This window comes from Ursus americanus, chromosome 21, assembly GCF_024610735.1.
Source record: "Ursus americanus isolate L20-20 chromosome 21, mUrsAme1.1.p, whole genome shotgun sequence".
Classification (NCBI taxonomy): Eukaryota; Metazoa; Chordata; class Mammalia; order Carnivora; family Ursidae; genus Ursus; species Ursus americanus.
Genome location: NC_142147.1, coordinates 52,607,893 through 52,623,019, shown reverse-complemented (window position 1 = coordinate 52,623,019; position 15,127 = coordinate 52,607,893). Strand labels below are relative to the sequence as shown.

Below are 15,127 nucleotides of genomic sequence, written 5' to 3'. Positions count from 1 at the left end.
CTCCGCGACCTCTCGAGGTCCAGGGCATCATTCCTCCCCCCTGCAGTGCCTTGGGACCCCGGTATCTCATAACCCCCCCACCTCCAAAAAAATTCCCATCCTCTCTGCAGCCCGGAGAGGCATTAAGGACTTCAACTCCCAGCAGCCCATGCAGCGCCGGGTCTGTGAAGTCTTAGCCGCGCTAGCGCAAGGCCTGCTGGGAATTGTAGTGTCTAAGCTCAGCGGGAGCTGGGGCCCCGGAGGTGGGAGGGGGTGGCTGGACCTCCCGGGGGTCGCCTGGGGTCGAGCTGCCAGTCCGAGTAGGACAAGACGTGAGGCTCGGACTGGGCTTTTTCTCCTGGACGGGGCCTCCAGATCCGGCTCCTCCTCCCACCACCTGGCGCGTGGGGACGGGTCCGCAGCCCCTTGTCCGCCCTACAACCCCCATGGGCTGCCGCCAGCCGCCGCCACCCAGGACACGGCAGGGATAAGCGCAGGTGAGTCTGACCATGCCTGTCTCGGAGTCCTGGCCTTCTGCAGTACTCCCACGACACCTGTCCATCTGTTGGGCTCTGGTCTGTCCGTCCCTAATTTCTCCCTGCACTCTCCTTCCAGTCCATCTCTGATATCTGGCTCCAAACCATATGTGGCTCATTCCCCTTCTCCTCACATCCACCTCCCTCTCCCGGTCCTCTCTCTTTTATGCCCCCACCCCCATCCAGCCTCCCTACTGCACCCATGTCTGTCTGCCCAGCCCTCCTTTGTATCCTTTTGCCCATCTGTGGTCTCTGGCCATTGTCTGTCCATCTGTCCTTTATTTCTGCACCCCATCCATTCTTCTGACCACTGTTTCCCTTTCAAAGATATTTCTGTCCTGGCACTTACACAGTCCCTCTGTCCGCCCATCTCTCACACTCTCATAAATTACACACTAGTCCATTCTTCATAGCTTAGTCCATCCCAAATCTCAATCCTTGACTTTCCCTCTGTCTGTCTGCTCATCTGTCCCTCTGTTCTGGGCCCCAGTTTGCCCTTCCCAGTATCTCTGTCTCCTCTCCCCTTATCTCTTTTCTCAACTTGGTCCCTATCTCTGCACCCTGCATCTTCCATCCCACCCCAGCCACCACCACACTCTTACCTCTCTAACCCCATTCCTCCCTCTCTCTTGGTCCTCACTCTACCTGGATCTGGCCTCCTTCCCGTTCCTCGAACCCACCAAGCCCTTGTTCATGCTGTTCCCGCTACTTTGGTTGCTTTTCCCCACTCCAGCCCCACCGCCCACTGGCTGTGGCCAGCTCCATCTCGTCCTTCGTCCTTCAGGTCTCAGAGAGCCCCCCCACCTCCTTGTCCCTTTGTGACAGAGCCTCCAACTATTTCTTTCAGAGCACTTCTCACAGTGCGAGCATGTCTTGTTTGTGTATGTGTGTTTGTTGACTTGTTTACTCCATGTCTCTTCTCACTGGATTGTAACACCAGCAAGTCAGGAAATGTGTGGGGTTGGTTCTCTGCTGGATCTGCAGCCGCTGGCATGGTGCCTGGCATGTAGTTGGTGCTCAATGAATATTTGTCGAATGCATGAATGATGAACGGCTGTCCCCTCATCTGCCCATGCCTAAATCCCGTCCTTTGTCTGTGCACCCCTAATCTCTGTCTCCTTATCAGCTACCCCTTCATTGTGCATCCTTGATCTCTGCCCCTTGTCTGGCCTTCCTCATCTCTTTCTCCTTGTCCATTTGTCCCTATTCTCTGTTCTCTCATCCATTCATGCTGATCTCTGTCCCCTTGTTTGTCCAACCCGTTACTGTCTTCTTGCCTGCACCCCGAATTTCAGTCCTCCTGTCCATCTGCCCCTAATTTCTTTCTCCTTGTCTACCCCTCCCTAATCTACATCCCCTTGCCCACATACTCCTGATCTCTGTCCCCTTGCCTATCCTTCCTTTTCTCTTTTTCTCTTTTTATCTCTTATCCACCCCTCTCTCAATCCCATTCCCCATCTGCACCCTTGTCTGGCCCCTTCCAAGCACAGAACCCACCAGCTACCATGTCAGGAGACTACGAGGATGACCTCTGCCGGCGGGCACTCATTCTGGTCTCGGACCTCTGTGCGCGGGTCCGAGATGCCGATACCAGTGACAGGTGCCAGGAGTTCAACGACCTGCGAATTCGAGGCTATCCCCGGGGCCCAGATGCAGGTCAGCACCCCCCCCCCCCAGCTGTTTCAGCCAGCACCTTGTGTCCCCTACACTCAGTATTTGCAGAGATTCAGAGATTCAGAGCAGACCTGCTCAGCTTTCTGTTCCTTAGGTGGCCACGGCCAGTCCCTCTTAGAGTCTCGCCTCCATCCTGCCTGCTGCTGGTCCCCCAAACCTTTGATCTAAGGAGAAAGAGCTGGGTGGGCCATTTGACCGCTGACCTTTTGGGTTTGGTCCTGTGAGCCTCCTGCCCACTGCCCCTCCCCCTAGCCACATACGAAGCCCCTTCACATATCTTTTGTGCATCTTGAATAGTGCTTAAAAGCTCAGGCTCTTTTTTTTTTTTTTTTAAGATTTTACTTATTTGAGAGAGAGAGAGAGAAAGTGAGCACGAGCAGGGGGAGGGGCAGAGGGAGGGGGAGAGAAAGACTCTCAAGCAGACTCCGTGCTGAGCATGGAGCCTGACACAGGGCTCGATCCCACGACCTTGAGATCATGACCTGAGCTGAAATCAAGAGTCAGACGCTTAGGGGCGCCTGGGTGGCTCAGCCACTGGGCGTCTGCCTTCGGCTCAGGTCATGATCCCAGGGTCATGGGATCAAGCCCCGCACCGGGCTCCCTGCTTGGTGGGAAGCCTGCTTTTCCCTCTCACACTCCCCTTGCTTGTGTTCCCTCTCTCACTGTTTCTCTCTGTCAAATAAATAAATAAAATCTTAAAAAAAAAAAAAGAGTCGGACACTTAACCGGCTGAGCCACCCAGGTGCCCCAAAGCTCAGGCTCTTGAGTCAGGCTGTCTGACTTGTCTGGGTTCAAATCCCACCACCTCTACTTACTAATAGATGACTTTAGGCAAGTAACACCTTCTGTGCCTCAGTTTCCTCCTGAAAATGGGGATAATAAAAGTGGCTACCTCTTGGGGCAGCTGAGAGACTCAAATGACATAACACACGTCAAGTGCTTAGAACAAGCTGGGCACACAGTGGTCATTCAATAAATGCTGGGATGTACTTATTGAGCACCGACTGTGTACCAGGCAGTATGCAAGGTCCTTGGCATATTTCATCGACCACTCACAATGACCCTCTGTGGTAGCCATAATCCCCATTTACAATGAGGGGGGGAATGAGTCAGAAGGGTGAAGTGACTCACCCAAGGTCACCCATCTAGGAAGCAGCAGGGTTCTGAGAGCGAGGAAATATTATGAGTGCCCTTGTCCAGATGAGGAACCCTGTCTAATATACTACCACAATTTGGGGGTCCCCAAGCCCACCCTCACTTTCAATGACTCCCTAGAAGGACTTACAGAAAAGCTGTTCTACTCACAGTTAAGTTTTATTATAGCAAAAGGATGGAGGTTAAAATCAGCGAAGGGAAAGACACATAGAGTAGGGTCCAGGAGAGACCAGGCCTGAGCTTCCAGTCTCGGTCATGTAGACATGGCTGATGGCCGGTGGGGTTGAACTTCATGTCCAGCCCCTCCAGAGGCCAAGCTGATACGTCCCAGTCCCCCAACATCAATCACATTGTTACACAGACCATCTGGCATGGCCCAAGATTCCTCAGGTAAACAAAAACACTTTTAGGCAGGACGTTCCAAGGGCTTAGAGGTTCCTTCCCAGGAGCCGATCAAGGGTCAAACACTTCTTTGGGCAAGGTTCATGTTTTCCTGCACAACTACTCCACCTCGCCAAGCCCAAATGGGTCCCCAAACCAGGCAGACAGCAATGAGAAGTCCATCAGTTTGGAGGATTGATGTTTTGACTTAGGGTCTGGGGCAGGCCGATGATACGGGAAAGCAGCTGATTTTTCTCTCTTCTTCTCCGCCTCATCCTCCCCAGTGGCCCCCTGGCCCGCTTTTCTTAATTCTTCCCGTATTCAGGAGGCTGGAAAGCCTTTGCTCTGCTCTTTCGCAGGTCCCAAGAATTCCCAGCAGAGGTCGGTCCCTTGGAAAGGAACACCCTGGGGGTGGGGGGAGGTAGGAAGTTCCGAGTTCTGCCACCACCCGTTGTAGGGCCCTTCGGGGTCATGGATACACACAGCGGCAGCAGTAAGATTTGTCAGTCTAACAAAAATCTGTGTCTGAACTACCATTTATTGGGAAATATTGACGTGTGACAGCATAAGGAAAACTATGGGCTCTGGAGCCAGGCACTCTAGACGCATATTCTGACCCCCCATCCCCTCCGCTGATCTGCTGTGGGACTCTATACGGGAGACTTTTTTGTCTATTGACCTGTTTCCTTTTGTGGAACACAGGCAGAATAATGTTGCCAGCCTCCTAGGGTGCCTGTCAGGCATAAGTAAGCTAATGCCAATAAAGCGCTTAGGGGTCTGCAACATACCAACCACTCGGTAAACGTCTGCCTTTACATTCTGCGGCTATGCTGGCTCTGCGTGCCGTTCCCCTCCTGCACGCCTCAATACCATAGTTGAGAGGCAGGACTGAGTTTTCCTATTTGCAAATGGGGAATGTAAGGCTCAGAGTGCTTAAGATATGTTCCCGAGGCCACACAGCAAACAGAGATTTGAACCCTGACCTGCCTAACTGTGTCATGCAGCCTCCTTTCTCCTTGATCATGTCTGAGCATTTTGGGGGATGTTGGTGGTACCTCAGCTGGTGTATCCTCTTATAGAGAGGCAGCATGGGCTAGTGATTAAAAATCACGTCTGAAGTCAGACTGCTCTTTCAAATCCCCGATCTGTCATTTACTACCTGTGCAGCATAATACAAGTCACTCAACCTGTCTGTGCCTCAGTTTCCTTATCTTTAAAATGGTTATATAGAGATACTGACCTTGTGCGGTCATGGAGTTTAAGTAACGTATGTGAAGTGCTTAGGACAATGCATGGCGAATGCTAGAGGCTAGCTCTTTGGGGACATCAGTGGGAGGCTAAACTCTGACCCACCCTGACCCCTGACCTTTGTCCTCACTCTCTCCAGACATCTCCGTGAGCCTGCTGTCGGTCATCGTGACATTCTGTGGCATTGTCCTTCTGGGCGTCTCCCTCTTCGTGTCCTGGAAATTGTGCTGGGTGCCCTGGCGGGACAAGGGAGGCTCAGCAGTGGGCGGGGGCCCCCTTCGCAAAGACCTAGGCCCTGGGGTTGGGCTGGCAGGCCTGGTAGGCGGTGGTGGGCACCACCTGGGGGCTGGCCTGGGTGGCCATCCTCTGCTGGGGGGTCCACACCACCATGCCCACACCGCCCACCATCCGCCCTTTGCTGAGCTGCTGGAGCCAGGCAGCCTGGGGGGCTCTGATCCCCCTGAGCCTTCCTACTTGGACATGGACTCGTACCCAGAGGCTGCGGCAGCTGCAGTGGCCGCTGGGGTCAAACCGAGCCAGACATCTCCTGAACTGCCCTCTGAGGGAGGTGCAGGCTCTGGGCTGCTCCTGCTGCCCCCCAGTGGTGGGGGCTTGCCCAGTGCCCAGTCGCATCAGCAGGTCACAAGCCTGGCACCCACTACCAGGTGAGACAGGCTACTGGGCTGGGGGTCCACTCTGAACTTCTGTTCCTCCTCTGTGTCTCTTTCCCAGATATGGTTCTCCTGAGCCCTGCAAGAGGAGAGGCCTAGAGGTCCAGAGTCCTGAATCCTGGGGCAGGAAGGGGCTTGGGGTGTGGACTCCTGGGTCCTGGGGACAGAGGAGGCTAGGGCCCCAGACTCCAGGATCTAAGGCAGGAGGAGCCTAGAGATCTGGACTCAGATTGAAAGGGTATAGGATTCCAGGGTCAGGAAGGTGGAGGAGAATGAAGATTAGGCTCCCGAGGCCCTGAGACACAAAACAATTCATCTGTTTCACCCTAAGCCAGGATTGGTGGCGGGGCCTGGAGTTCCTTTGTTCTGTATTCCTCATTCTGCACGCGTATATCGAGCACCTAATATGAAGCAGAGCTGAGACGGGTGGTGGAAAAACAGAAGTGAGCATGGCAAATAGACTCTGCCCTCATGCCACTTACAATCCAGGGGGAGTGGGTCCTCAAAGAGGCTGTGCCGGCCCAGCCTGGCCAGTGCTGCAGGAAAGTGGCTTAGGGGGCCACAGCTGTGGGAGTCTGAGGAGTCGCTGATCTGGTCTGGGAAGAGGCTGGGGCCTCCCAGAGGTGGAGGCATCGTGGCTGAGACCTGCAGAGTGAGGAAGAGTTGGCCAGGCGCAGAGGTAGGGCTGTGAGCTGGGCATTCCAGGAGGCGAGAGCGGCCCATGCAGAGGCAAGAGGGGAAGGAAGTCACAGTGCATTGTGGGAACTGCCAGCAGTGGCTATGGTAAGTGTGAAAGTATGAGAGTAAGTGTGAAAAAAGAAAGGTAGGGAGATGTGGCTTAGGATGCGGGCAGGGCCAGACCACATGGAGCCTTGAATTCGGGACTGAGGGACTGGGACTTTGTCCTGGGGCACTGGGGAGCCACGGAGGGCTGTGAGCAGGAAGGGCAGTGTCAGTTCTGGGTGTAGAAAGACCTCTCTGTGACCACATAGCGGAAGGACTAGAGGGACAGACTGGAGGCCAATAGTCCAGCCAGGAGAGGACGAGGCTGAGCTGAGATTATGGGCATGGGGAGGAGAGGAGGAGATAAAGAGAGTCAGGGGGCAGGAAAGGTGAGACTTGGGACTGATGGCTGTGGGTGGGTAGGAGGGGTGGGAAGAGGTACGGAAGGCCTCCAGCCTGGCCTGGTGATTGGGTGGATGTTGGGGCTGTCAGAGGATCTAGGAAGGGGTTTGAGGGAGCCCCTGAGCTCATCTGGGTCTTGTTGAGTGTGAAGGGCCTGGGGCAGCATCCAGGGGAAACTGCCCTCAGAGGGATTGTCTTGGGCCCCAGATTGTCATGGGAGAAGGGGTTCTCATCCCGGGGCCTGGCCAGGGGCCCAGGGGCTCATGGGAGATGTAGTTTGGGGTCTCTGGGGAGGCCTTCCATGGGTGGATGGATATACCGGTCTGAGCTCTCTCCCCTCCCCCATACAGATGGCGAAACTGAGGCTCAGAGGGTGTTAATGACCTGCTCAAAATCACCCTGAGAGCAAGGAGTGGCCCGGGGATCTGTAGCTGAAGGAGCCTCCCCCACCGCATCCCTTTCCCCAGCTCGAGCCCTCCCACTTCCCCCAGCCCTGTCTCTCAGCACATCTGGGGCTGCCATGTCCAGTCCTGGCTGCCAAGCACTGCCCATCGTGAGGGGCCCCATCACATGGACTTTACCCCGGGTGTGCGGGTCCTTGCAGGAGAGGGCAGATGGGCTGGGGTCACAGGAAGGGGAAATTCAAGGGTGGGGGGAAGGCTTTGAGGGGACAGGAGCCAGTGTCCGGTGTCGGACCGGCAGATCTAGGAGGAGCACAGGGGAAGAGGAGCGGGTTGGGGAGAAGGCGCTGAGCCCAGCGGGGAATGTGAGGGGTGTGCGGGGTCTGAGGGACGGCCGAGGCTGGGGGCCAATCCAGGCTGGAGACAGATTTAGCAGACACCGGGCTGTTGATGGGTGTGGAGACCTGGGGTGCAGATGAGCTTGTCCAGGGAAAGTACGTGTGTGAGAGGGGAGAAGCAGCCAGGGTGGCTGAGGGGGTAGCTCTGGGCTTCCAGAATGTCCCCCACACATTTATGGACAGTGGAGAAGGGAGTTGATAAAGGACAGGCCAGGTGGAGTGATGGTGAGGTGGGAGAGGTGAGACTGGGGTTAAGACAGGTTGGGGGAATTTGAAGAAGGGCAGATGAAGGTTCGGGAGGTCTGGGTTGTGTGGGGCCCCAGGGGTCCACGCGGAAGTTATTCTGGGTCAGGCACTTGACATCAGGAGGAGACTTCTGGAAGTTGGTGCATAAGCAAGTCCTAGCTGGAGCTAGCTTAGAGATGGGGATAACCCCCCCAATACAGGTGGAGAAACTGAGGCTCAGAGAGTGCAAGTGGCTTGCTCAAGGTCATAGCGAGCAAAGGTGGGGATCTGTGGCCTTTTGGCTGTGGGCCTTGGGAAAGAGGCAGAGAGGAGACTGTTGGGTCTTAAGATGCTGTCAAAGACCCCAGCCAGTGACCCCACCTTGGTCTTCCCCACTCCCACAGGTACCCAGCCCTACCCCGGCCCCTCACCCAGCAGACCCTGACCCCCCAGCCAGACCCTGGCAGTGAGGAGCGGCCGCCTGCCCTACCCTTACCCTTGCCGGGCGGGGAGGAAAAAGCCAAACTCATCGGGCAGATCAAGCCGGAGCTGTACCAGGGGACTGGACCAGGCGGCCGGCGCGGCGGCGGGGCCCCGGGCTCAGGAGAGGCCGGCGCGGGGGCGCCCTGCGGCCGCATCAGTTTCGCCCTGCGGTACCTCTATGGCTCAGACCAGCTGGTGGTGCGAATCCTGCAGGCCTTGGACCTGCCGGCCAAGGACTCCAACGGCTTCTCAGACCCCTACGTCAAGATCTACCTGCTGCCAGACCGCAAGAAAAAGTTCCAGACCAAGGTCTGGAGCGAAGGCCCTGGGCATCCGGGTCCCACAGAGGAGGGGGCGGGGGTCTGGACTCCTGGATCTGAGGGAAGAGGAGCTGGGGACAGGACTCCTGGGTCTGAGGGAGGAGGAGCTGGGGGTCTGGACTCCTGGGTCCTTTGGAAGCGGGGTTGATGGGCGTGGTGTCTGTCTCCCTCCCTCGCCCACCCCCTCCAGGTGCACCGGAAGACGCTGAACCCTGTGTTCAACGAGACATTCCAGTTCTCGGTGCCCCTGGCTGAGCTGGCCCAGCGCAAACTGCACTTCAGCGTCTATGACTTCGACCGCTTCTCACGGCACGACCTCATCGGCCAAGTGGTGCTGGACAACCTCCTGGAGCTGGCCGAGCAGCCCCCCGACCGCCCACTCTGGAGGGACATCGTGGAGGGCGGCTCGGTCAGTGGCCCCTGCATTCCTCTTCCTGGGGACCCAGGACCCCTCAGTGTTTGACCTCCTTGCCCTTGGACTTCATAACCTTCTAACTTCTTGACCCAGGCTTTTTAAAAAGTTATTTTATTGCAAAATATTGCAAACATACAAGCAAAGTGTAGAGATCGATATAACGGACCCCCCCTCCCCAACACCTTGTCAAATATTGACATCATGCCTGGACCCCAGATCTCCCAACTTCTGACGCCCTTTCACACCTGACAGTAACAGTTGAGAAATATAACAGACACCCCTGTACCCACCAGCCATTTTATCATAACTTCATGCTGTGACCCCATGACTTTTGCCCTCTGACCCCAGATTCCTGACTCTCCAACTGCCTGACCCCAGAGTTCCCAGCTTTTGTTTTTCTGAGTTCCTTCACCTTCCAACCTCCCAGCTTTCCAATTCCCTAGCTTCCTGAACCCCCAACCCCTCTGATCTCTGAACATTTTATGTTTCAAGCCCGTGACCTCCAGATCTAATCTTATCCTCTGCTCTCCCTCTGGCTCCTGATAGCCTGATCCCCCAGGCCTCAGACATACTTGGATCCCCTATATCCTGACACCCCCCAGTTCCCCCAGTCACCAGATTGTGCCTGGTAGCCCCCCCCACTGGCCCCCTTTTTCTTCCATCCAATCGCTCCCCGAGCCTAGCTCCTACGGTCTTGTTGGGGGTCCTGACCCTCTTCCTGCCTCCATCCTGTCTCCTGCTTGGGTGTATCATGTCTCGTTCTCTCCCTCCCGCCCCCATTATCACTGGAGGTCTTCACTCATTCATTTATTCATTCATTTATTCCTTAAACAACTGGCTTTTTTGTTTCAGGATCAGGACCCGGGGACCCCAGACAGTCCTCGGGAGTTCCAGGTTTAGGTTGTCACAGTTTGCTGTCAGGGGGCAGTGAGTGGGGAGTCCAGGGAGCTCGGTCGGTGTGGTTGGGAGGCCAGGGGCCCAGATGGGCTGAAGGGCCGGGCTGGGCAGGTCGGAAGTCCCAGCTAGCTCAGCCCCCCCCCCCCGCCCCCAGGTGTGTGTGTGTGTGTGTGTGTGTGTGTGTTGGTGTGGGAGGCTCTGTCTTCTTTATAGCCTCGCTTATGGCTGGTATGTCTCCTGCCCTCGCTGAGACTGACTTCTCTTCTCAGGGCCTGTCACACTGTCTTGATCTCTGCCCCTCACCGGCTCTGTGTAGGTTTCTCTCTCTGTTTCTCTCTCTCTCTTTCTCTCTGGGTCTTTGCCCTCCCCCCACCCCATTCTAGGTCTTTGTCACTCTGTCTGGGTCTCCACAACCTCCACCAAGTCTCTGTCCCCATTTCTCCAGATCTCCTGTGCCCTGGGGGCCCTGACACCCTCCCCGCCAGGACTCTGTCTCCCTCCTCTGAGACTCTGTCCCCCTCTCCTCCTGGTCTATGTACTTCTCTCTCTGAAAGTCTCTGTTCCTCTGCGTGCACTCTCTCTCTCTCTCTGTCTCAGACCAGCACTATCTCTGGGTCTCTAGGCCCCTCCTCTGGGTTTTCTTACTGTAGGACTCTACGGGTCTACCTTTCTGACTGTATCTCTCAGTGTCCTGGTCCCTGTCACAGTCTATTTCTCACTGTGTTCTCTCTCTCTGGCTCTTTTCTGCTCTCTCCCCACACTCATGCCTCTTCCAGTCTTCCCTGCAGAACAAATAGGCTTTGCTGGTGGCAGGCAGCTGTGCCCAGGGAGTTACCAGGTTTGGCCAAGTCAGATTGTTAAGTGGATCAGAACCCCAAGTCCTGGATATCAGGGAGGAGAGCTGGAGGCTCCAGATGGGAGAGCAAGTGAGGGAGAGGTGGGGGGGGGGGGAGACCGAGGCAGGGCATTGCTGAAACTCTTTCCCCAACTGCAGGAAAAGGCAGATCTTGGGGAGCTCAACTTCTCACTCTGCTACCTCCCCACGGCCGGGCGCCTCACCGTGACCATCATCAAAGCCTCTAACCTCAAAGCGATGGACCTCACCGGCTTCTCAGGTGGGTTCCAGGAGGCTCTGGGATCTGAGGGAGGAGCGTCTGGGGCCCTGGACTCCTAGGTCTGAGGGAGGAGGGTCTGGGGGCCCGGACTCCTGGGCCTGAGGGCGGGGTGGGGGGGGTGCTCCTGGGCCTGAGGGAGGAGGGGCTGGGGTTCAGGACTCCTGGGCCTGAGGGAGGAGGGCAATGGGGACCCAGACCCTTGAGTCGGGGGAGGAGGAGTCTGGGGTCCGGACTCGGGTTTGAGGGAGGAAGTCGGGGTTCAGTGCTCTCGATACCCGCCCCCAGACCCCTACGTGAAGGCCTCTCTGATCAGTGAGGGGCGGCGTCTGAAGAAGCGGAAAACCTCCATCAAGAAGAACACGCTGAACCCCACGTACAACGAGGCGCTAGTGTTCGACGTGGCCCCAGAGAGCGTGGAGAGCGTGGGGCTCAGCATCGCGGTGGTAGACTACGACTGGTGAGGGGCGTGGCCCGGGCGGGCGGGGGGCGGGCCGGAGGGCGGGGGGTGGGGCCGGGCCCGCCCCCTCTCTCCCCCTCCCGCCCCCGCTGTTCACCGCCGCCCCCACCCCCAGCATCGGGCACAACGAGGTTATCGGCGTGTGCCGCGTGGGCCCGGACGCCGCCGACCCCCACGGCCGCGAGCACTGGGCGGAGATGCTGGCCAACCCGCGCAAGCCCGTGGAGCACTGGCATCAGCTGGTGGAGGTGAGTGGCGAGGCCACCCAGTGCCACTCGCCCTACCATTCCCGCGCTCAGGCAGTCATTCACGCGGAGCGTCCGTCTTCATGGGCTGCGGAGTCAGACCGCCTGGGTTGGAATCCCGGCTCTACCAACTTTAGCTGTGTGACTTAGAGCACATTACTTAACCTCTCTGTGTCTCAGTTTATTCTGCTGGGAAGTGGGGTTATTAATAGCATCTAATGTTAGGATAGATGTGAGGATTCAGTAAGTTAATGCAGGATTAAGTGTCTGACTCTCAGTAAGGGCTCAGCAAGTGGTCAGTTACTATTATTTCCCATGACGCTAAGCCCAAAATAAAAGGGAAAAACTGCGTGATAAAATGGAGCAGGGTTGGGGTTTTGGGTTTATTTTGGTTTAAAGCAGGCTGTAATTGAAAATCACTGGGTTGTGGTTTACTGGGTGGGGATCAACAATTTTTTCTTCATTAGACAATGAAGTCAAGATAGAACAGAAAATTTCACAGGGCAACACCCATTGTAAGGATCATTCTGTCAATTTTTTTTGGATTGTGATCCAAAAGGCTTGGAAGTCTGGGAGGTAGAGGACATCTGGACAAGGGATGGGAATGCCATTTGGCTTAGGGCGTCCTGAAGGGCCTCTCAGTGGAGGTGACATTTGAGCAGAAGCCTGGTGATTGAGAAGGAAGGGGCTTAGGTGAAGGTTCTGAGGTTAGGAGGAGCTCGCAGGGAGAGAGCACGGCTGGGAAGCTGGGTGTTCCTCCTAAGAAGGAAAAGGCAGGGGCAGGCCCCTGAACCTGGAGCAGAGGGAAGGGGGAAAGGGGCAGATAACAGGAGGCTGGCGGTTCACGTGAGAACCAGCTTGCCAATTTTTTAAAATTAAAAATCATTTATGATCATCACACGGTCAAGAGAAATTTTCAAACATGGCCATTCTCTCATTTGAACTGAAAAAAAAAAAGCACAGAAGTAGATTTTGAAAATACTATCCACGAATTTGCTGTCATTAAAGCCAAGACAGTAAAATCCTACTAAATTCTGTTTAGAGTGTAAATAAACATTTAAACTTAATGTACTGTGAATTGCAATACACATACTCTTCATTGTTTTCGATATTTTAAAAATCATTTTAAACTTCCAGAAAAAAAATTACCCATCAAAAATACATAAAAATAAAGCTGCTTATTTTTCCTTTTGTCTCAGGCTCTAATAGGACATGGGATTGGCCTCTATTTAAAATTTGATATTTTGCTCATCGTGGATTTTTTTGGATTGATTTTGATTTTTAAAAATATTGCATTGCAATATTAGTATTTCTCTTGAATGCTGAGTCTGGGCACAGCTGAAGTTTTGCACCCGGGGTGAACTCCTCCCGGGCCCGACTGTAGCTCGGTCTTGCTTTGGACTTTGCTTCCACGGGTGAGGAGGGATTTTAAGCGGCAGAGCACAGAGCTCAAGTGTGAGTTTTGAGAAGACTGTGGCTCTGTTTAGAGAGACAGATGGCAGCTACTCCCTCCTTCCACCACTCACTCTTCTCCTAATTTACTCACTCATTCCACAAACTTCTCCAGAGCTCCCGTGTGCTATGCTCGTGCTGGGCAATGCTGGGAGCACAGAAAGGAGTGGAACCCTGGCTGAGTGGGGTCCTGACCCTGGCTTGCAGCCAGTAGTGCCATAGTGCATGGCCCCAGAGGGTCTTTCTCCCCCCAGCACTGCCCCTGCCCCTTCTCTGCTCACCACCCTCCCCGGCTCCCGAGAGCCTCCAAAACAGAGTCTCAGCTTCTCTGAGGCCCCTCTGAGGGTCTGCCCCGTCACCCCTGCAGCCTCATCTCACCTCACATTTCCAGTGACTTTTTCTTTGTGCCTCAGTTTCCCCGCCTATAGAATAGGACTGTAATACCACTTGGCCCATCACTTCAGAGCTGCGGGAAAAAGACGATTGTAAATGATGCAAACAGGTTTGATGTCTATTATGTTGATTATTAGCGGTTGTCTTGCCTCTGTTCCCCCATATCTGAACCTTGTGATTTCCTTATTCAGGAAAAGACTTTGTCCAGCTTCACGAAAGGCAGCAAAGGATTGTCAGAGAAAGAGAACTCAGAGTGAGGGGTAAGGAACCCAGACCAGGGGAGGAAGGAGGTTGGGGTCCTGGACTCTTGGGTCCGAGGGAGGAGGGGCTGGGGGCCTGGATTCCTGGGTCAGACAGTGGAGTGACACAGGAAGGGACCAGGCCCCTTGGGTGTCGATGAAGCTATAGCAGGTGACAGGCCCACTCTCTGCTATCACTGACATCTCCTCCCTGCCCCGTCTTGCAGGTCTGGCCTAGGCCCAGGATCGGACCAGGCCCCCTCAGGACCCCATCCCTTCCTGCCCGGACTGTGAATTCATCTCCTTGAAGCCATAACGTCCGAGCTGCGTGGTGCGGGGCAGCCTTGGGCCTGCCCGTCCTTCTACCCCGCTAGGCGTGAGGGTGGGAGGCAAGCGGGCCCGGCTCCTTGTTTCAGGGTGGGGGGCATTCAGTCTCCACTGTGTCTGTCTTTCCTTCCCCAGGGCTCCCCTTCCAGGCAAAGGGCCATGCATGTCTGGGGGACCCCAGCCCCCCAAACCCCTTGTCTTTCTGTCTGTCTCTTTGCTGTTTGTCCAAGATGATGTCCTGACCCTCGTTCTCTCCGTGATTGTCAACAGACTAATCCTCCGTATTCCCCCAGGCGCACACACACACACACACACACACACCTGTGTCTACCCTTTCTGTTCAACACACCCTGCGTCTGGCCGATTCCCCCACTGCTGCTGCTACCAACACCAGAATAAACACACACCGTGGGTCTCACTCCACCCGGGGCTCCTGTTCTCTCTGGGACTGGGAAGCTGGGTTGGCACATCCTGGCTCTGGGTTCAGACAAATGTTTCATTCACTGGCTGGGTGACCTCTGGCAACTAAATTGATCTCTCAGAGCCTTAGTTTGTAAATGTTACATTTGCCAGGACCGCTATGATCATAGGACGCAAAATGCACCGCAAACTCCTGTAAGCCACAAACAGAACTGAAAGACCTTTGTACGTGGTGAGTCTGAACAGACAGGAGGACTTCAGGCATGGCTGGATCGAGGTGTTCAAGTGACTCTGGCCTAGCTCCCTAGGACTTCAGTCTCAGGCAAGTCTTTGTAATAGAAATAAGATGACAATTTGGAGCTCCAAGCTTATACTGCTGTATCTGTTGTTATGGTTTCAGCTGCGTAAAACAGAATTCCAACAGAAAGAGCTGAAATGATAGAGATTTCTTTTGCTCACATAAGAAATCTTTTGAAGACACAGAGTCCCAGTGTTAGTTCAGCTGCTCAACAACGTCAGGCCCTGGGTTGGCATTGCTGAGATTCGTTTTGCCTTCCCCTCGTGAGTACAA

The 15,127-nt window shown here is 55.1% G+C and overlaps 1 protein-coding gene across 1 annotated transcript; it reads left to right on the top strand.

Moving 5' to 3' along the window:
• The first annotated feature begins 353 nt into the window (after nucleotides 1-353).
• SYT3 (synaptotagmin 3) lies at nucleotides 354-14,559 on the top strand. Its single transcript, XM_045775166.2, has 10 exons — nucleotides 354-476; nucleotides 2,006-2,171; nucleotides 5,113-5,638; nucleotides 8,198-8,585; nucleotides 8,787-9,005; nucleotides 10,903-11,023; nucleotides 11,309-11,480; nucleotides 11,596-11,728; nucleotides 13,762-13,830; nucleotides 14,037-14,559. The coding sequence occupies exons 2-9, from the start codon at nucleotides 2,021-2,023 to the stop codon at nucleotides 13,825-13,827; spliced, it is 1,776 nt and encodes a 591-aa protein (XP_045631122.1). The 5' UTR covers nucleotides 354-476; nucleotides 2,006-2,020; the 3' UTR covers nucleotides 13,828-13,830; nucleotides 14,037-14,559.
• Nucleotides 14,560-15,127: the final 568 nt, after the last annotated feature.